Raw genomic sequence first — 23,547 nt, 5'->3', positions numbered from 1 at the left:
ATTCGTTTCTCGAGGGCTTTTAGGCCGAAACTTTGATAACTGGTAACTCCAAAACCGAAAGCGTCAGCAAACTAAAATTTTGGATTTATTCGTTTGGTATGATGATGTATCACTCTAATTTTTTAGAAGAAGATCTGAGAACCCATGAATCACCACTTGGTACACTCTTACAGGCAGGGACTCTTAAAGGAACACGTTGCCTTGGATCGGACGAGTTGGTCAAAACAAAAGCGTTTGTAACCGTTTTTTATAAAATGCAAATGGTTGGAAAGATGTTTTAAAAGTAGAATACAATGATCCACACAAGTTTGCCTCGAAATTGCGTGGTTTTCCTTCTACTAAGCGAACTAACATGGTCGGCCATTTATGGGAGTCAAAATTTTGACCCCCCATAAATGGCCGACGTGTTAGTTGACAAGTTAAAAGGAAAACCACGCAATTTCGAGGCATGTTTGTGTGGATCATTGTATTCTACTTTTACAACATCTTTCTACCCATATGCATTTTATAAAAAACGGTTACAAACGCTTTTCAAAGACCAACTCGACCGATCCAAGGCAACGTGTTCCTTTAAGTTTTTTCATGCACATTTCTTTGTTTTGTTTTGTTGAAAAAGGGTTATTTTAAATGATCTCAGCAAAACAGAACAAAATCTGAATGTCTTGTCTGAATGCCTTGACCAAACTGTTTCATTAATGTTTTGTGTATTCAGCAGCAGAAAAAACATATTTGACATTCATGGCGGCCATCTTGAAATAAACAATAAAAAGCCCCTCCTCCTTCCTTTTTTGAGAAACCCAGACACTAAACATGTTTCTTTTTTTTACTTGGCCTTATTGTAACAAGTGTAAGCCATCAAAAAAAAAAAAAAATACATGATTGAAAATGTGGGTGTTTAATAATCACATTTTAGTTATGAAACAGATATTTAAAATAGGCCTATCTCCTCTCAATTGCACCGCTTGCTTCAAAGGAGAAGAAATTAATGGTCTAAGCAACCTTTTTTCGCTGGCCATTTTGCTGTAGTAAATTTCTCTGTAGTGCATCTGACCATGGAAATTTCTACCTCCATGATCTGACTAAGTTGTGTTAACGGAGCTATTGGTCTGCGTTCAGACCACCACGTATTTAACAGAACTTTGTCACATCCTGCACTCTCTGTAACCGCAAAACCACAATAAACATTTACCGCCAATAAGATCGCGCGCGCGTTTCCATGCATTTTTCATGTTATAGTCCACATACTGATATGAATAAAAGTTTTCCTTTACGGCAGCATTTTATGCAGCCTTAAACGATTTATATATTAGGAACAGTGCTGATTTCATATGGGTGGGGGGGGGGGCAAGGGTTCTGATCGGGGGGGGGGGTGCCGGCCCCCCTGCCCCCCCCCTCTGGTTACGCCACTGCAGGGGAGCCTTATAGTTTCTAGAAGTATCAATCAGGTAAATTAGATACTATATTATTTCATATCGAATGAAAAAGTGGTGGCGCCATAGGGAAACTTTTGCCTCATGGTTTTCGGTAAAATTTCATTCACAAAAACGACTTTGTTTTGATAAAAAAAAAGGAGCAATCATTGACATCTGGGCCAAGACTAATCCATGTGAAAAAGCAAGATGGCGGTCGACGGTTTTGCTGCTTCGAGATAATTTTTTCACAAGAAAAAAAACCTAAATTTTTATTCCGAAATATGACCTAAATCTTACTCGAATTTTCTTTGAGCTGATACTTTACAGTTTCTATTCTTCTTTTGTGGATTTTAAATATATATTGGAGGAGTTGTGCATTTAACATAAAATGTTAAATATCTTGCCGAGTAAGTAATTGAACAAAAATAAAATCGCAGATTTAAAGTGACCTACATACATGATTAATTATTGTCCCTGAAAAATCAAAGTTTGGGTTATTGTTTTTAAAAAGTGGTCTGTGAATTTAAAATTGCCTTGTTGCTGGTTACCACAGGTTCCTCAATGCCACAAACAATTTGTTTTGTGTCGAAAAAGTGTATTAAACAAAACAAAAACCTTCTTGATCACCCATCTCCTCGACTTTACCTAGATAAATTTCACTGCATGTTACACCACACACCACTGACCATGCATTGCTACCCTTGCATTAATACCCTGATTTGTAAGGCAGCATTTTGTATTCATCATGTTTCTTGTTTCTGAAGGAAAATGGTGGCAAGAGGACATCAGCTTTTTGCTTTTGTTTGCTCTTTTGGGAGATTTTTCTGTGCTCTTCTTGAAATCTTTGTATTTTAACATAACATTCTGCTTTTTCAGCCTAGGCAGTGGTACAAACATGTACATGTCCACAATTTGTGGAGAGTAAATAAGTTCCATTACTTCACCTTTCTACTCAAAATTCTCAGAAATGTTGCATTTCTTTATTTTGTTTCATATGTTAACATTAAGACTCTGTACAAATGATGAAACTAGAAGTTACAGATTGGAGTGGCACATGTACAACACATGGTTTTCAGCATGTGAATTGGAAAAATGCATTGTGGGTAGGGCATGAGTGGCATCTGCAGAGCCCCAGATCTCTTAATTCATGTATTATTGTCCTCTAGTAAGTCATAACCAAGATATCCAGCTTTGCTGACCTCTTAGCGTCCTTCTGTTAAAAAAAAATTGGTCAGTCGCATTATATTTCTTAGCTGCATGAGGAAATGGTGTGGACGTGTGGCTAAGGATTCACATTTTTTTTTATATAGCAGATTGCATGTGATACAGTAATATTTACATACATTTGTAAATGGCACTTCTGCCAGCAATTTCACCAAACTCTTCCTGACGTAAGATTAAATTTAGGACTTGGGCTCAGTTAAGTCACCTGGAAGTGGTGTTTTGTCAAAATAAATCTTTTGTCTCTAAATGTGTGTTTTGATGAGTGGAATATTAATAAACAATTAACTAAGGTTTAAAAATATTAGTTTCCATGTTATTTACAAAGTTGAAAATAAGCCTGACCCGAGAGGGCGCTGTTCGTGACGTCAATCGAGGCACGAAGAATCGCATGCAGTGCCAACACAAGATAGTAACGCTTGGCACAAGCTAAAAACATGCCCTCAAAGTTGAAACAATACCTGATTTTTTTCACTTTAGGCAAATGCTCCTTCAGGTTCGTTAGGTCTTTCAGGTACCTTCTTCGACTTCCTCACTACCTGGACAAATTGTTGGGATGGCATCATGTTTTAGAAAAGAACTTTTCTCTTCATGTCAAAATGTGTAGTGTAGTCTGGATTCCCGAAGCACGACAGTCTGCACAGCGCTGGAAAAGACTTGCCAGCTGACCCCATCTTTAGTTGTTTTGCAGCATCCAGCAGCAATACACCTGGTCGACTCTGCCGGGAAAAAATGCAAGAAAAAAACTTTTTTGAAACGTACAAACTCACGACTAGGACTTGAATGACTTGCACGTATGTGTGTTCGATGTTCGATCAAGGCAAAGTCTGCCTTGTGATTGACGTCACAAAAGGGGTAGGCGGAGTCACCCCCACACAACTTTATTTATTTGTTTAAAAATATAAATTGTTAAAAAACAATTACTCAAAAAAATATTTTATTGTTCAGAAACATATACTCTACTGTTTGAAGAAAAAAAATATATATTTGAGTGAGAAATTACCTCTTTCCTAACAACTACGTTGCTTCAGAGGGAGCCGTTTCTTACAATGTTTTATAGTACATGTATGTATCAACAGCTCTCCATTGCTCATCACCAAATGAGATTGTTTTAATGCTAACAATTATTTTAGGGATCACCAATATTGTCCAGTGACTTTAAACTACTTACCAGTTTTCTTTGACAATTTACATATATACAGATACTGTACAAGCAGGCTTAAAAGATTTGAGACCTGAGAGATGAAACAACGACTTAAATTGACCTTTTATGCAATGATGCTGACGGTGTTCTTACAGTGCCAGAAATCAGTCTATTACTGCTTTCCATTGGAAACTCACTGCATATTTGATGACATCCAGTCTGAGGTTGTCAGCACAAGCCCTGTCATGTATAAAACTGCGAGGGATAAAAGGTCCACTGAAGATCTGTATCAGCCAATCAGGATAAAGGCTAACATCGAAGATCCTGAAGAAGTTGTTGATACATCTGATGTAGAGAGATTAAAGACAATTGTGAATGGAGCAATTTCCATCATCCATAACATCTTGTTAGGTTTGTCATTATATTACTCTCAGTTGCTATATGATGGATGCATTTTCTTCTGATGTTGTTCTATCTGTTCTCTTTCTGTTTTTGCTCAATGTTTTAAAATCAGAGTCACTGACACATGATTAGGGGCCTACTCTGGAAACTTCAAAATCTTTTTTAAAAATAATACTGCGAGGAGGCACAGAAAATTTTGTTGAATACCAACCTGAGGTGGTGAAGTGTATGGGAATTAACTTGTAGGTTCTGTCTAGTTTTCAGCCTGAGTTATACTTGCTGGACAAAAATATTCTGCAATTTTGGTACCACAAAACTTTAAATGGTAGGCCTACTACAAATTCAAAAATTACAAAATCCTGTACTTTGTCTTTTTCGTTATATTTGAGCATCAACTGTAACTTGGCATGAAGTTATAATTTGCTTGGCTTAGAAAGTTAATATGTAATCTTTCCCATCTTGTGTTTATTAATGTTTGACATGTTTGATTGTCTTTGCAGTTACACCTGTTGTAGGTCCATTGCTAATGACCAGATCTGAAGCATGTCAGCCGTTTTCCACTGGTATTAATACAGGAAAGTAAGTGACTAGTGATTTGACTCATATTGGGAAGCAGAAAGGACTTGTGTTTTTAAATTTTTTAAAGGGAACTTGTTAATCATTAATTGACTTTGATCTGTTAGGCAGGTTACACCCATGGAGAAATTGCCTACAGCTGATGGCATGCCATTTATTAGTGAAAACCTACAAGACCAAGACATATTGCAGCAAGCTGACAACATTAATACTGCATCATGTGGGACTTGAAAAAAACAGGAATTCTGTTTGTATGCGAGCAACATCCGAAAAGACAATTCTTGACTAGACTGCCTAATATAGAACTGGTCAGAATTTCCAAATACCTTGGATCATGAACGGGAATGGACCGTTATATAATCGTTGCTATAAAATCTTTGTGTGAAGCTGGAACTACATTGTATTGCAATGGACACCGCTTAAACAACACAAATTTTCACTTTTTACACATCTTATTTTCACATCGTGTTTCACTAATACTGTCTAAAACGTTGGCGGAATTTAATGTTTGATTTGGTAAATGGGTCATTCCATGTCAGACCAACGCACTTTTTTTACCTCATGTCTTCCGATTTTTAAATAAAAAAATGCTGTGCTTGTAGGTCCTAATGAGCAATGAATGCACACCAATTTTCAGCCCAATTGGACTTTCCATGTGGTCAGGGCAGAAACCACTAAAATCTGACATTTTTAGGGTAAAATACCACCTTTTTGGTAAAAATATGTTATAAACATGTCAATTTTTATCACATATATGCAAATTTGGTATCAAATTGATGAGACCATGCTCAAATCAATTCTTTCATCAAAAATAAATTTTCTGAAATGTAGGTCACTGTAGGTCATTTAAATAAAAATCATTTGATAGAGCATGTCATCCTCTATCAGAATCCACTAAGAAACAACTGGGCTCTTCAAAATTTACAAGTTTATGACTATTTTTGTACAGTTGGTACACAAAATGGACTTCCGTGTATGTGCATGTTTGTTCGCTTTTCTGACTGAAACAATTGTAATTTATATCTTGTTTTTAATATTGCCTGCAACTGTTTTTAATCTCACCGTAGTTGCAGAAACCTTAAACAATTTCAGACCTGTAAAAGTATCTTTGCAAATTTATTGCTGTTTCATACTGATGTCTCACATAATGAATGATGGTGGTTCCTCATACATTTGTTGGTATGTTGTCTATATATTGTAGGTGTGCTGTAAAGTCCAAGGGCTATAGAGGTGAAAGATGCTTTGGTGATTTGGACAATTTTGTGGTAAGAAATAAAAATATTTTTTTTTTTTTTGAGCTAGATGAATCTGATTCAAACATTGACTTTATGCCTACATCTGACATGTCTGAGACAGTGACTCTTTGCAAACCTGCATGGTGTGCACTTCACATAACTGTATACACCTTAAAAGGTTTACTAAAATGTTCATATAAGGATAGATTAGTTAATTTTAATTGTGTTGTGATCATTTTAAAAGTGTAGAGTCTGCAGCAGTGAAACGTGTGGTTATATATATTTAATTAAAAACTAGCTGAAGTAAATCACAAGGAACATTCATTGTTCACTATAATGAGGTCCAACAGATGTACTTTTATTTTTAAATAAAATCAGTAAAAACTCAACAAAAACACCAAACACAGAAAATATAAGCCTGACAGAGGAGGGCAAAAGGTTGACAGAAAAACATAGCAAATATTGTCTGTTACTATTTTTTTTCTGGCACAAGAATCCTGTAATTTCTCTGATTATTGCAGCCTCTCATACCTAATATCTGTCAAAAATGAAAACTTAATGTCAAGCATCCACGTTCTTTTTTAAAGGTAAAAATCGTCAGTTTCGAACACAATTTTTGACAGATTTAAAGTGACAATCACCAAAAAATGACAGATTTGCATGACGTTCCAGAAAATAGACAGACTTAATGGCAAAATGAGGTTCAAGACTTTATTACCTTCGCGCAATCCACATCAAACGTACCTGAACGGAATTTGATTTAGTTTCCAAAAACTAGCGTTTGAAGAAAGTATTTCCGTTGTAAATCATCTGAAAGACGTTTTGGTTTTTCGTCTGATGCCGACGTCATTTTCTTGACAGGATTATTTTGCCCGAGTATAAGATCGCGCAGAAAAACATGTGCTGATCGTAAAAACACTGAGGGTGCCTGACTACAAGCAGACGTTTTAGGGGGTCTGTCTCGTGTCAAAGGTCAACTTACAGGCTGATCAGAAAATTCATGAACGTCGCGCAGAAGTGAATGACAGACAAGGAAAAATTACAAAATTACATCGCTGGAGATTTGAAAAACTGATTACGCTGATAGTTGACCAGGTAACTCACGTGTTTCTTATTTTTGATGTTTTTGACGGGAAAAAAGACGCACGGAAAATTTCCCCTTATTTTTATTATTTTTTTTTTTTCATTGTTGCCTGGACGATATCGAAAATTTGACTGGCAATATATCGTCAGGTAAATATCGCCGATATGATGATATATCGTGAAGATTTTTGAAAATTGATAGTACCCTTCTATTCAGAGGGAGACAACAATGGCTCAATTGCACGCTGAAAACAGTTTTACCGCAAGGACGAAGACAAGACCATCAAAACATGACTGTTGTGTAGTAAAAAAAAAAAAAAAAACGGACTGCGTGAAAATTACTGAATTAACATTACATCCATATTCCATGAAACAGAAAACGTAATATTTTTTTTGTTTTACATCACTGGCTCTGAAGCAATTAAATCATATTTGAACCTCAATCGATTGGAGTGTTGCGATCTCTAAAAACCCATGGAGGAAAAACCTGGTGCCACTATTTTTATTCCAATGCGTTCACAATCATCACTATACACGTACATGGATATTCACAGTCAATTCGCTTGTGTTGGTCAACTCACCGTCAAAACTACGCGGTGATTTCTGGCCAAGGGAATTTCCCCTAGACAGCTTTGTACCCACGCTTGGCCACGGCAGCACTCATTTCATGCATCCCCTAATAATAAAGTACAATAATAACAGTGGGATCGAGGTGATAGATACTGCTTCGGGTATTCACACAGCACATAAACGGTTCAGAACGTTGGTCATGCTTCAGCGCTGCAAAGAGAGACCACCATGTCTAGATATGATGATGTTAACAAGGTATGCGTTTAGCCACAACTTTCATTCGAAGTAATAAAAGATGGCATCAGCCCTAACAAATCTTAAACCTGTGAGATTGTAAGAAATCCGTATGAAAAAATATATCGTTTTGAGACGATATTTCGATAAATTCAAAACCAACATCGATATTGGCGATATCGTATCGTGACGCTATTATCGGCTTAGTCGGACTTTGATTGTCTTTTGCTGTTAAATTATTTGTCAACATCCCCCACCACCTGCGCATTCAAAAGTTAAATAAATGCCCTGCAAATATGAAGTTTTGATCATTTAAATACCTCAATTATGTAACAGGTTGTTGAGGTCTGTCAAAAATGCTAACGTCAGGAACTCAAAATCTTCTACCTTGATTTATTTGAAAGGCCTGGGCTGTCAAAATTGTGTATAATATCTTGCTAGGTACCTCTTAGTTTATTACAATGTATAAATAAACAAAATAGCTTTCACTTATGAAAATATCAGGGTCCGAATTTCAGACTTGGTCACAGACTTGGACAAATGGTCCACATAATAAAGAAAATGCCTTATCTTCTGCGTGTTTCGACACTTCTTTTGTTGCACTACGACAGTGTTTGCTGGATTTATGGGCACTTGAGTGACTTACGGTCGAATATCAACAAGTGAAAAAGCCCCTTTTCACCCCATTCCAGAAGGGAACTCGTACAAGCATCACACACAGACAAAATCGAGACAAAAGACATCAATGTGTTATGTTTACTCAACCATGAAATGTATTCTCTGCTTTTATCTTATAAACTCTTACTGCTGATATCCTGAAGATGGTCCTCTATACTGAATGTGTCCTCCATCACTGTCCAGAATGGCAAGGATACGTCTTCCCATACTATCAATACATAAGACCTCCGATCTGTTTGGTCAGTTCAGCCATCTCAAAACACCTTTCCTTGTTTTACCATATCGGGGAATCTGGCTTTAAAACCAGATTGGTTTATGCCTCTCATCTCTGACCCCTTTGCTTTTTTATTTACAATTCATAAATACCTCAGACAGTTTCGCTATTCCTATTGGTGGAGAGCGCATCACGTGCTTGCACCTGTTCTTATAAGACAGTTTCTTCATTCCTATTGGTCGAGAGCAATGGCTGACGCGCGACGCGCACAGCCATCCCTTATAAGGAGTTGTTTACCCGAAGGGGGGCGGAGGGCCTAACCATTTCATAGCTGGAGGGGTGTTGTGCTGAAAGAAATCATTGAACAATTATAGCTTTTGCATTTATTTTACTTTTTGACCAAAGTGTTGATGTTTTTTGATCGAAAAGGTATTTATGAATGGGAGTTGAAGTGTGTTGAATCAGTTTTCAACTGGTGGTTTAAAAATGCCGAGGCCTGGTTCTTGACAATTTACCTCGACTTTGGTTCTGTAAAATTATCAAGAACCAGGCCTGGTTGGGATTAAACCACTAGTTGAAAACCTCTTCACCACACATTGATTCCCTTATTATTGTTGATGTTCATCGCAATCGAATTAACCAACAAGCGACAAAAAAAAATCGTTTACAAAATGTGGACAGAAATAATGCAGATCTTGTTCAACACAGTACAACGCTCTTGCTTGGATAGGGGCTTTTGCAACTTTTGAGATGCAACCTAAATTCGACCCGGTATTCCGTTCCCTTCTTCAAACAGCTCCAAACGGACGTCACAAGAGAACAAGTTCCCATTTTCAGTAGTTTTATTTTTTAAGTAGTGTCTTCGGCAAGTAATTAAATGATATGCTGTGCTCAGCGCTGGTTTACGATAACAAACAGTTGTTTATATACAAGAAAGTGTCATCTAATCACAGCTAGCTACACACACGGGATCAAAAATTAATACCAACTTTATAGCACAGCCATGGCCCTGCAAGGTTTTAAACTTCAGTTTAAGTCACTACTCTTTTATTTATTATTTTAATTATTTTAGATCTTTTAGACATACACAATAGTTACAAGTTGTACAGGGGCTGTCAAGGTAAAACAAAAGTATAAAAACTTTTATCAAAAGATGTGTAAAACCAGACCCCTGCCAACGATAACAAATATAAATATACAATATAAAAAGGAGATTGCACTGAAACATTAAAATCACACAAAAGTAAACATTAAAACACAAGCAAAACCAGATTATTGAGGGAAAAAAATACACCCACAACAAAACACCATAGCAATAAGAGGAAGGGACAACAATTCAAAAATAAAAACCATAAACCGCATATCTGTCAACATTGTGCCTTGTGTTAGGAAAAAATTAGGAAATTCTCCCCTCAGCTTCATACAAAAGGATTTGTATTCTTTCAAAATCCAATGTTAATGTAGCTCTGAAAACATTTTATGAAAGCGAACAATGGTAGAAAATTTTTAAGGTTTTAGGTGATGAAAAGTGAGCAATTCTGAGTGATGGGACTAATGAGTTAAAGCCAGTGGACACTATTGGTAATTGTCAAAGACTAGCCTTCACAGTTGGTGAGAAAATTTGAGCTCAATTGGTCTTCGGTTTTGTGTGCTTTCTGATGCTTGATTTTGAGACCTCAACTTCTAAACTTGAGGTCTCAAATCAAATTCGTGGAAAACTATGTCACTTCAGTGGGAGCCGTTTTTCACATGGTTTTACACTATCAACCTCTCTCATTACTCATTACCAAGTGAGGTTTTATGATAATAATTATTTTGAGTAATTACCAATAGTGTCCACTGCCTTTAAGACAGATTAGTTAAGTTATTCATAAAATTATACCGAGTGGACATCATCAGTTTAATAATAAAGCAAATACTTTTTTAAATATTATTTCAAACAGTTCTTCTGTCAGACACCAACATAAGACCCAGAGTCTTCAGTCTTTCTTGATAAGGCTGTTCCATATACTTTTGGCGACGTATCATCTTACTGGCTCTGCGCTGTACGGATTTGATTGAATTGATTTGTTTTTTACGGAGAATCCACCAGACGGGTGAGCAATAGTCCAAGATTGGCTGGAGTCTTAAACAAATGGAGAGATACGCACGAAGGACAGTTGCCAGAGATGAGGCGAATCAAACCAATCAGTCTGTTGCATTTAAAAGTAACTGCCTGCACTTGAAGATCCAAAGACAAGTTACTCTGGAATATACAGCCTAGAAGCTTGATGGAGTCTACACATTCCAGGGAGGTGTTTCCATGATTGTAGCCTGGTTTGCTCCTACGCCCTCATGTAAACCGTATCGACTCGCACTTGTCAGCATTTAAGCGCAAACAGTTCAATTTGGCCCAGTCAACTATGGGGTTTAGGTCTTTCTGAAGTAGAGGATCCTGCGCGTCAGTTAAAACTCTTTTGGACAAAAGTGTGTTATCTGCGTACTGTATAAGGCTTGAAGAAAGTTTAAGTTGAATATCGTTCGCGTACAAAAAAATTGGGCAGGGGGCCAAGTATAGAGCCCTGTGGCACTCTTTTTATTCTCATACATAATGCCTTTTTGGTTAAAAGGCGTAATAAAGTAAGAAACTCTTGTAAAGCTTATCTGTTTGCTGACGGTTTTTGAGCTCTATACGTACGTGTGCTTTATTTTTATGACTGCGACAGTTTTGGATACTTGTGCGCGTAGTTAGTTTTGGTGCCAGACGTTTTTCGTTTTCATTTCACACTCAGCGCAGCCAATTCACCAACAGCGCTACATGATGACCATGAGTTTCGTAGAGACTATAGCGGAAAAAACCCTGTGGAAAACGCATGCGGAATAAAAATAACCGGAACCAGCATTGGTGCGTCGCCGATGCATGACCCAATAATTCTCCTGGGCTAGTTTAGTCCGCTCAACAAGAATAAACTCTGTGTGTGAACGCAAGCCCATTTTGGATTTAGTCATTTTCATCTTTTAGACACCTGCGGTCCTTGGAATAAATCCTTGTCTGCACGTACCAATTGACTGGTATTCACTTTGTGTATCCAGCTCTAAAACGACCCCTTAAAGCACAGCACTCAAAGTTCCAAAGATTGAGAGCAAACTCCTTTGTTTTTGACTGTTTAGATACCTGATGAGCATTTGGAGGGTCTGTGGCAATGGAATGAAACTCATCCAGAACCAATCAACCAGCTTTATTCAAATGGATCAGGACTTGCCGATACTGACACAGTTTTATACGTTAAGGCAGAACACACTGGACAGTGTGGGTTGGGGGTGAGTTATAGAAGAGTTTGAGGTAACACCATGTAATAACAATCTCTAAATGAGTTGGGGTGGTTCTGAAAAGAACCTTGGATTAGCTTGACATTTCGATCAGTATGCTCTGATCGTCTTCTGGAGAATGGTAAGGGTTACATGTACAAACAAATTTACAGATACCAAAGAGTATCCTTGCAATTGAATTAGAGATACAAATGTACATGGTTTGTATTAGATATATGTCCCTTGTTTCTGTTGTACTATTATTGGCTCAAATTGCGGCATGGCACTGTGCACCTAAAAGTGCAGAATTTTGTGAGTTATGCAAACAACTCCATGTTAAGTGAGATTTTAGAGTTGGTGGATGTACGTAGGCAACAAGCAAGACACATCATTGTTGTATTATGTTAAAGTTGTATTAATCAGGTCTTTTCAAGAAACCTAACAGGGTGTAAAACTGTTCTGTACCATTTAATACTCTTCTACAATACTATTTTTGAAGTTTTAGAAATAAATAATTGCGGGTGTCATAGTGTTTATGTTTTTGAACATGATCTGTATCAACCAAAACAAGCTTTTTTTGGAACGTGGACAAACTGTATAGGCCTTTTGAGTGTGTACAATGTACGTATTTGAAGTAAACTTTTCACAATGTGGATTTTTTTTACCATGTAAGAAGACGACACTCTTAACAATAATTTGATTTGTAGCACCCTTTTGTTCAACAGCAAGTTGCAGCTTACGCTGCCTACTGTAAAGTAGATCAGAATAATCGACCCATTGCAGGCATCATCAATTTCTGTCCTGAGCATCTTCAAGATGACTTGTTTGATGAATCCAAATTCATTTTGGTAAGGGCAACAAATTTTCTTCTCTTTTATACACTGTATATATTTGAAAATGATAAAAAAGGTTTGCTTTTATAATGCTAATGTTTATGTATATGTTTACTTCCTAAATGCAATGGCAATTACGCACAACTTTACACAGTTGAAGATGGTACACTACTGTGGTTATAGGGCATTTTAGTTAATGGCATAAACATTGACTATAAATATGCCAATACTGTGCTCATTCCATCAGTTTGTCTTGTCTCTTTTGCATTTGCAGCTTGCAGTACATGAAATATTTCATGTATTGGGTTTCTCATCTTCCTTATTCAGCAAATTCAAAGTCTGCACAGAAACAAGTAAGCATAAAATCAGATTTGTACAATCCCTATACATGTGAGCTATATTTATTAATAAGGAAATCAAAATACGGTGAAGAGGTTTGAAACTAATTATTTTAAACTAGTCGATTCTTGATGATTTACTGAGACAAAACCAATTCAGTTCACTTTGATTCCCATCCATGAACACCTTTCCGTTAAAAACATCCACAAACCGTGTAAAAGTTGAGAACAAACCTGACAGTTAAGGCCAACTGAAAAGAGTGTTCTGTTTCCGGTTACACTTACTGTTGTCAGTTTTAAATAGGGTCTGTAGGTTGGAAAGTTTGGTTGTTTTTTCTTCCTATATGTTTAGCAAGTGTGTAAGAATTACCTACATGTACTTATCCAATTTAATTCATAAAAAAAAACCTAGTAACTAAAACACTGTTTCAAAATGCATTAACGCAGGAGATGTCCCTGGTTAATGGAGTTATGATTGTCTCAGATGTGAGTCCAAAAAGATAAATTTCCTGCTAAAATGACGTCTGAAATACAACCGCTAACAATTTCTGTTCAATGGATTTACTAAACAAATTGGAACAAACTGTGCACAATCTGCAGTTTGTGCTTTGCAGGATAGGCAGCTGAATTCGCTGATCAAGCAAAAGTATGTGCAATCTGCAGATTTGGGCATTGTTAGCAAGGCAGCTCAAGCTGATGATAGGAAAAATATTGCGCACTCTGCACATTGTGCCAATCAGTCTGTAGAATACGCTCAACAAAAAGTACATGTTGTACAATACATTGTTGGTGTTTTGTTTGTGGGTTTTAGAAACCAGAAACGCATGATGTGGATAAACAAAATCATGAGTCTCAAATCCTGGAGACAGCAGTAAATTTGTCTAAAATGTGTTCTGGTTTTCATTTCATTTATAAAAAAAACATGTTTAGACATTTTGTTTGTGGTTAATTAAAAAAAAAAGAAAGCCAAATCAAAAGTTTAAGGTTGCGGCATATAGTTTAAGTCGGTTTGATAACCGTAAACAGAACATTTTTTCTTTGGCCGAAGACTCAGCTTACTTTGACTCTGTGTTGAATATCTAAGCATGTGCTTAGTAGCTCCCTATGCAAGTTTGAAACTTGTGCAAGCTTAATATGCAACTTAAGTCCATTGTGCGGTGAAATTTGCTCACCATTCAAATACCTGCCCACAACATGGCATCTGAGAGCATGTGCATGTATGTAGACGCGCATACACACATGATACAGCCTACAGCATAGCCCTTTATAAGACTCTTCCTCTGTACATAGATACAGGGCCCGTTTCTGGGGCGGAAAAATTTCAAAGCTTCATAACTCAAATCTTACCTGCAACAAGCCACTAATTTCAACAGATTCACATTCCATGGCGGCATACATTTTTCTGCGTTGGCTTTTGGTCCTCATACATTGTATATTCCTCACACATCTGTCATTTTTGTGAAATAATGCAGCTCCCAATGTTAAAAAAACTCCTGTTTCGATCGTTTTCTCACAGTGTTGTCTGTTGCCGTGCGTACGTGTATACATTCGCGTACAGACGCATGTTGCAAGACGCAAGATATTCTTGGTCACCGTATCTTGACTGCACAGCGTTCACGGACCACAACGCAAGATTTTCCCGTTGTGCGTTTGGTATTGCATAAACACGACAGACTGAGAACACGAACACAAATTTGAATTCCTTAACGTTGGGAGCTGCATTATTTCATGAAAATGACGGATTTGTGAAGAATATATGACGATCAAAACCCACCACAGAAAAATATATGCTGCCATGGAATGTGAATCTGTTGAAATTAGTGGCTTGTTGCAGGTAAGATTTGAGTTATGAAGCTGTGAAAATTTTACGCCCACGAAATGTACCCTGATGTCCAGGACGCCACTGTAGTACATGTACAATATGAAAGTATAAGGCTGCCAGGGCTAGCCTACAGCCCTACAGTTACATGTATGGCCACTCTTAATGGCCACTGTCATGGGGTTATTGAATACGGTCTACGATGCCCTCTTTTTACTAGATAAATTCGATAATTTTCAATTGCTAATGTTGCATGTCATTGCCACATGATCTCCTCTCAACCAATAAGAAAGGATAAACTGTCCAGGGTATTTATAAATTGGGATTATATATGATACTTGATGTTCACAATTGAATAATTGGAATTGTATAGGTTTGAACAATGAAAGTCTAGTGGCATTTCTGAAAAGAGCCCTAGAGCCCTCAACAAAAGCTTGCTCCTCACAGCAGTTCTCTGAGTGGTTTCCACACTCTGAATACATCAATGTCGCTCAGAAATCAACCCAAGTTCAAACTGTACAGGTGTCGCCTTACCAGATTCACATGACTGGGTTACTAAATAGAATATAGTGCAATATTGTCCTCTCAGTCCACCATTGGATTTTATGTCTTGTATTGTATCAACCAATCAATTTTTTGGAGGTTCACCCAAATTTAATTAATAATTTTTTCTTGATCTTCTTTTAAGGACTGTTAGTCTTATATATAGTGTGCTTTCTTGTAACATTTTGTCTCAGACTGCCTGTGTTTTAATATTGTATTTCTCTTTGTAAATTGCATTTAATTAAGCTTTTGGCTGCAATGTGTTTTTAACAATAAACCAATGAATAAATAAAAAAATAATTGATAAGGTTTTAGGGGCATTTTGGGAAACCAGACTGTTTAATACATTTCAGGTGTGCTGATTTTGAAGAAATGGTTTAGAAGTGATATTTTGAGTTTTTGACCATCTAACTTGCACAATCAAATTAGCTGTGGAAAGGCCAATTATGAACCTTTATTGAACCATTTTTTAGCAAACCTCTGTCACATGACAAGCACAAATGACAAGTGATGCATATGTACCTAGATGTTAAAGATCACAGAATAGGTTTAAAATATTTCTGAAGTAATTAGTGGTTATTAATACTCATAAATAAGCAAAAAAGTGGCCGCCATTACAAAAACATAATTTCTCTTCAATATCTCTGTAACTAGGCAAGCAAACATGAAAAACGAATTGTTTTGTCTTATGTTCTGAGGCTAAAACAATGGGATCAATGATAAGCCAGATGCTTATTAGGCAAATCAGCTACATGTACATGTAGTATGACTACCAATGAATTTCATAACAAATCACGAATCAGTCTTTTGTTTAGGTCCTAACTCTACACCGAAATACTACTTGATGCTAATACAGCCCAAAAGAGCAATTGATGTCTCTCACAAATCCCTCATCTTTAGTTGGGTGTAGAATGAACTGCTGTTTCCAAACACAGCCATACAACGAGTTCGATCACCATCTGTTCTTGAAATGCACACATTGCTGTGCATTGAAACCCATGCTTCTGGCATGAACACAAAATAACTTCCAGCAGGTAACTTTTAGGGATTTGACTCAAATGGCATGGGTATCGGCTGTGATTTGAGTCACCATGTTCCCATCCCTTGTACATGGGCTCAGGAAGCTCAGGTATGGAACAGTGAACATTTCACCAAACTTTGATTGATAGGGAGTACGCATTAAAGAGCCAATAAAGGATGATCTCAATATGTCAACTATTACCTATTTATATGGCCAAATAGACATCGCAGATACAGGTTAATAACCGTTTTACTCTAAAAATTTGCAGTTGGTAATAGTTAACTCAAGTCCAAAATGCACCTGGACGCGCGGCTTATTCAGCCGAGAGTCAAAAACAGCATATCTACTATAATGACCCTGGACGCCAGTGACGAATTTCCCCTATTGGTTTTGAACACAGTTCTCCAGCTTTTGCATTTCCACACCAAATAGCCGCCAGTGACGTCACAGTTTGTAACATGACTTTGCAACATGAACCATAACCCCATCCGGACTACCGTAATCACACCACTGATTCTACCTAGATCTTTCATGAAATGCAGTTTGGGGCATTCTTTGACATCTCAAAAAAAAAAAAAAAAAAATCCCGACCGACCGCCCCATGCAAAAAATAGGTGAGGGGCAAATAGATTTGTTTTGCCTGAAATTCATTGTTAGTCATAATAATTTGCATAAATAAGCGCGTGGATATACCAGCTCATTTGCATCTTAGGGATTTGGCTTGTCATTGATCACATTCCATGCATCGCTTGACCCTCGGAACATAGGTAAAACATTTCTTTGTCTATTTACTTGCCTAGTTTCAGAGATATTGGATAAACATAATTTTTCTGCCATGGCTGCCACTAATTTGCATATTTGTTAATATTGTTTACCACTAATTACTTCAAAAATGTTTTAATTTTTTTCTGAGACCTTCAAAACATAGGTAAATCACTTCAATGGTCATCTTTGCTTACCTAGTTACCGAAATACTGAAGAAAACTGGCGGCATTAATTTGCATATTTATGAGTATTAAATAATACTAATTACATCAGGGGCCAATTTCACTAAACTTTAAGTCAATCGCAAACAGCCAATATCCATCGCAAATCGCGAAATCAGTCATAAATTTGCAATGGATTTAAAAAACTTATTTCACTAAAGTCGGCCGTTTTTGCAATCCATCGCAAGATTGATTTTTGCGGGTCCTCTTGAGTAGATGTAAATATCAAATCCATAGTAAAATTCAACTGCCATGCATCTGCCGTACGTGAATAACGCTCGTGCCCCTCTGCATGCAAAAGAGAACGTATTTTCTGTGACAGAACAAACCCATCGATCAGATACTGATAATAATATTATATGCAGGCATGCTTGTGTATGTGTAGTTGTTTGTTTGTTTTGGCACAGTTAGTTATTGATTTTTAGTGGTTAGCTTATTGTAACACTTTTGTTTTTGAGTATTTTGATCGCAAACATTGTATGGTCACAATAAACTGCAAGATAGCAGCGTTTTTTTCCCTTCTTTTTGACATATATTTACCATTGTGTTTACATCACTCACAGCCCAGCATAATGTAGTTGTAAGTTTTCCTTTATTTATGATTCTTCATTTGATTGTCTTATTATATACTACAAGTTACAAATTTGCTAAACTTTGTTTGATGGTAAATGTGGCACATAATGGTTAATTCTGTGTGGCTGGTTTCAGATAAAACCAGATAGCTATAGCGCTTTTCTACGTCCCAACCAACAAAGCTGATTTAAATGCGTTTTCTTGAAAAAATGGTGGACGACTTTTTTAGTTGTCATGCAAAACTGCTGCGATGATGGGCTAAAGGTAAAATAATTCTGCAAGAGCCTCACCCAGACCAGGTAAAGGTTTTTATATAAATCCATCGCAAATAAAATCTGTTGCAAAAATACCTTAAGGAAATTGAAAATGCCGCCCATCGCAACTATGATGGATTTTGTGGTTTGTGTTGCGCTTACGTTAAATTTAGCCATGATCGCAAAACAAAGTTTAGTGAAATCGGCCCCAGAAATGTTTTAATCCTATTCTGTGACATTCAACACGTATGAACATTAGATTCATCACATGTCATTAGTTTTTTTGCCTGGGTACAGAGGTTTTGATAAAAATGGCTGATTCAGAATACCCAAATTGTGTTACAAAGTCTAGTTCCCAACTTTTACCCCTGAAAGCCCCTAAGTGTAATCTTTTCCAGAAATCCCACGACTAAATGAGCTAGGTACACAAAGTACAAAGTTCAGGTTTGGTTTTGTTTGGTTGAAAGTGCATTTTGTCACTGGTTTCAGAGAACGACATGTACACAAAATATGAGACTTGAAAACAACTGTTGGAAGCAATTTGGTTGATACTACATGTACTTTGGCCTGAATCAATTCATCTTCATTTTACACGCCTGTTGGACAGAACATTATCTTAATATGTTTGATTGTGTTTGCTGTAGCTAATGATCATGAATGTACTAGTGGGCTTTGTCCTGCTGTTGATGATTCACATGGACAACCTCGACTGGTAACCCCATCAGTAATTGTACAAGCTCAGAAGCATTTTGGCTGTCAAGAAACTTGCTTTGGTGGGCCTCTTGAAAAGGTAATTAATTAGTCTCCTGAGAAATATTACTTAGACTAATTTGAATGCATGTTTGGTTAACTATAGTCATGATGATAATAATGAGTAAACATCAAAATTTAAACAAGTAATATTTCGGCCCAACTTCATGGAGTTGTTTAGCAGAAAAATTTGCATAAGCATAAACCTATTTCACGAGCGGATGCTAGCTTAGGCAAGTAAATCAACTGTGCACACAACATTTTAGAATGTTTGCTGAAGCCAAAAAGAAGAAATTGCTGACAAATTTGCGGAAGAAATAAATGCAGAGTGGCAATGAAAACCAAATCGTCACTTTCTCTGTCTGATATATGTATTATTTGTATTGGTTCAAAGCGCCCCTTGAAAGGTTACACACTAACTTGAGAGTAAACAAGAAGAAGATACATTGTACAACATTTCTGAAACATTTTAGACAAACGCTTACTCCGCTACACCTACCAAATCGCCTGTTGAGCAGCTCCATGAAATTGGGCCTTGCTGTAGTTATGAAAACAACATGACATATCGTTTCAGTAGCTTAATATATTTCTATTTGAACATTGGGTTGGGACAGGAAGTAAGGTCAAATCAAGTCACCATTGAACATAACAATTAAGTCTGGACAAATTATGCAAAGATTCACTAGTCAAAACAGTTGTGGTTTTCCAGCTTTGATTTAAAACAAAAATCACAGGCACATCAGGCAAATGCTGAGTATACACATCAGTGTATATGGGTAAAACAAAAACTTATATTCTTTATCCCAATGCAAATTTCCCTCTGTTTAATAACACAACTGTTGTGAATTTTACTGATACTTTACAGATGTTACCCTTGTTGTACCTTATTTGTTTCCCCATTTATTTGAACAGACCAGTGATGGATATTCCTCGCACTGGGCTACTAGCATGATGTTTGGCTCTATTATGGCACCAGTTGTTGATCAGGTAATACCCAACAGAATTCACAACTAAAAACCAAGGTTCTTTCCACAATGCTGACATTTGTGTCCTGCATTTTCAGGATCAAAAGTGACAACTTGGCAGCCGTACATAGAATGTGCTGGTATTGATGTAGAAAGTTTTTTGTGAGAATTGAACCAAGCAGGCATGGAGAAGTTGGGCTGTCATTGCTATGGTGGATTTGGTTTTTGAAGTGGTCATGAAGCTTTACAGTGTATAATGTGATTGTAGTGTTCCCCAACTCTTAAAAGTAAGGGTTGTTTCTTTGGGGCAGGGACCAATGCAAAGCCCTTGAGGTCTGGGGCCTAAGGGCACTGGGAAAACATTTGTGACTCAACATGCTGTGTGATGCACTCTGAGCCGGTTCTGATGACAATTTCTCATGATTTCTATAAGCAAAATGTTGTAAGAAAAGTTGAATTTTCGGGGTGTACTCTTGCACTCTTGAAATTTATGTAATATGTTGTACTTTTTACTACTGTGAAAAGCTGGATATTTGGGAGCAGTAACAGATCTTGCTGTTCCGTGTTATATTGCTCATGCATGTGTGTGCATGTGCAATACACCTAGTCCCAGCTAGCAACAAAAAAATAGAATCTTAATTTTCACACCTGTGTCATGTTAGATGGTTCATTGCCAATGTGGGATACCAGGTAAAATCTTGCTATTTGCATTAAATAATATTGATCACATAACTAGTTTTGTTTGTAAGTTGTGGGTGGGTTTTTTTTCGTCTGAAAATGCAAAATGGGCTCATAAACTCAGTGGATCAGTATCATTTCTAAAGATTTTTTCATTGTTTGAACCATGCTAGCCTACTTATCCTACCAAGATGGTTCCAAGTCTTAAAATGATCTTTAGGGTGTATATAACAATTCCGTAGGAAGTTTCATGCTTTTACCAAAAAGTGCACAATTTGTCCACTTATGGGCGTTAGCAGCTGGACTACAAGCTTAAGTTTGGAATTAACAACCTTGATTGCTGACTCGGGACTCCCGGTCTTGGATTAGTGTTGCTAGCAGTAGCGTCCTCTTAACACCTCTATTGTATGTCTTTAAAGCCACAAATAACGACTTTACAAGCTGTCAGGTATTTCTTTTGTTGTTTTTTGTATTGTTCAATTGTTACAAAAGGGTTTAAAACAATGTTTTGCTCATAATGGGTCCCCCAAATTACGTCGTTATAACCGTGTTGTCGCTACTACCGTGCTCATATAATCAATGTATTAATGCATTGAAACACGCATGGGGCAGTTTCGGACCAGCAAAAAACCTTGTAACGTGCGAGCTCGTAATAACGGGAGTTGACTGTACGTATATCCGATCTGATCTAGCCGACACTGAACTTCTTGAATCAGCAGAACTTTTTGATACTATCCGTGTGGCAGCTACAAAATCATCAACGACTACAAACTACCTTCTATCGACTAGACCGACACTGCTCTGCCAGCTCATCAACATCCAGCTATCTACATGTACATGTATGTGGGAGACTTTAACAGCCACCATGCAGTCTCGGGATTATGGAACCACGAACAGCAATGGAGACTGGTTGATGGAGTGGTCATCTCAATTGAGCTTGAGCCTGGTCATCAACTTGAAAAACCCCCCGCTCCTTCCACTCTGCACGCTGGAATCAAGACTATTTACCTGACGTGTGCTGGGTCCCCCTGACACAATGACCAACCACTACAAACAGCTGTACAGGTACTAGGTGACTTTCCAAGGAGTCAGCACAGGCCTATTGTGACCCACATTGGGCTATAAATCCTAACAACCAGATCTCTACAAAAAACACGCTGGAACTTTAGCGAGGCAAACTGGACCAAATTCTCTGAACAGCTTGAAAAGAGTGGCGTTTACATCCCCATCAAAGAACCATCAGTGACTGAAGCATACATATACATTCCATGCCTGGACTCTGAATGCCAACAACTTCTTGAAGAGTTCACTAGCTCAGGCGATCCAGACATTGCCTACTACCTCATTGAGTGCCTTGATAATGCTCCCGCCCCCCAATAAAGGGACCATGGATAAATTAAGAACACGGCCGCCCACGTGCATACTCGTTTCCAGAATGCGGTCGTTCCAAAATTGTCATGGGGCCATCCCAGGATGGATTATGCGCTCCAGTGATTTTTAAGGTCCCACCATATCAAACTCTATTGTGTGTGCCTTTTGGTGTTCAGATTACTGAACAATGCGATAGCGGAAAGTGACACCCTCTGTCGGTAAAATGACGTGTCAGCTTACAAAATCAGTTAAAAACACCTCGAGATTAAAGACTTCATGTGTCTTCGCAAGCTCGGGAGAATTTGGTATTTCCCAAAATTGCAGTAGTAACCAGCGTTGGTGCCCGAGCTAGAACCATACAACATTGTCATCGCTGGTGGGCATGCACGTTTTGTCAACACGTGGTCAAGTTGGAGCAGTTTCTTGGAACTTTTTAAAGTTTTACTAAAAATAGTAAATAAATGTTAAATTTTTTGCAAAAAAGATATTAAAAAGGATTGCGGCCTCGAAAAAAGGATGCAGGCGGGGATGATTATCTGGTGGTTTTTTTTGTTTTTAGTAATTTACTCATTTATAAAGCATTTCATAAAAATCTGATGATAATGTGCAGAAAATTTCTTTTCAAAAAAAGCAAAATAAAAATGTATAAACCATGCAGTAAATACAATATCTGTTTACATGAATTCAATATTTTGTTTAATCAGAAAAAAAGAGCGGGATTGGTCTTTTTTTAACTTAAAAAAACAAAACCAGTCAAAATATATAGTACATGCAAGCCGGAGATAATTTTTATGGATTCTGTTTTGGGTTTTTAATTTTTTTTTAATTGAACTGACAGTAGGATTTAGTTGCAATGGAAACAGCTTGGGTTTATCTACCCTTAAGCCGATTATAACCACACAGTGGTTTTCGGCCAACACCATTGTTCCTTGTTTATACAGCGAAGCTCCCACTGGGTAGGTTTTCTTTTGATTGTGTTGTCATGCAAAGGAATGCAATGTGACGCGGCCATTTCCGTGACATAATTTATCCACGCTCCTTAAGATGGTAACAAACCACCAGCAACTTGAACTGCACACACTCAAGTAGGAAAAGCAGGAACCTCATTCGCCATCTCGGCTCCAACCAACAACCGTCCAACTCAACCAGACCTTCAGTCAAACCAAATGCATTATAGCTAGCCACCTCATCAAAGTGGGGAAAGCTCCGATTGACAAACAGATTAAACATGAGACCACACAAGAATGGCACTCCTTTAAAAATCAAGACCAGAAGCTGAAACTGCAACATCAACTCCAATCACCATCAAAGAAGTTAATACAGCTTTTAACAACCTGAAGTGTGACAACATCCAGTCAG

General features: G+C 37.4%; 1 protein-coding gene across 2 annotated transcripts in view; it reads left to right on the top strand.

Moving 5' to 3' along the window:
• Positions 1-23,547, top strand: part of LOC139944656 (ciliated left-right organizer metallopeptidase-like) — a 51,092-nt gene that overhangs the window by 5,256 nt on the left and 22,289 nt on the right. For both annotated transcript variants that reach the window (XM_071941733.1, XM_071941724.1), the window contains exons 2-9: positions 3,836-4,188; positions 4,680-4,758; positions 5,957-6,020; positions 11,920-12,069; positions 12,783-12,905; positions 13,165-13,243; positions 19,069-19,214; positions 20,087-20,161. In XM_071941733.1, coding sequence (XP_071797834.1) covers positions 3,876-4,188; positions 4,680-4,758; positions 5,957-6,020; positions 11,920-12,069; positions 12,783-12,905; positions 13,165-13,243; positions 19,069-19,214; positions 20,087-20,161 — 1,029 coding nt within the window. In that variant the 5' untranslated portion in view covers positions 3,836-3,875. The remainder of the gene's footprint in view (positions 1-3,835; positions 4,189-4,679; positions 4,759-5,956; positions 6,021-11,919; positions 12,070-12,782; positions 12,906-13,164; positions 13,244-19,068; positions 19,215-20,086; positions 20,162-23,547) is intronic.

Source organism: Asterias amurensis, chromosome 1 (assembly GCF_032118995.1).
Source record: "Asterias amurensis chromosome 1, ASM3211899v1".
Classification (NCBI taxonomy): Eukaryota; Metazoa; Echinodermata; class Asteroidea; order Forcipulatida; family Asteriidae; genus Asterias; species Asterias amurensis.
The sequence above is the reverse complement of the archived record's forward strand: the minus strand, read 5'-3'. Positions and strand labels throughout refer to the sequence as shown.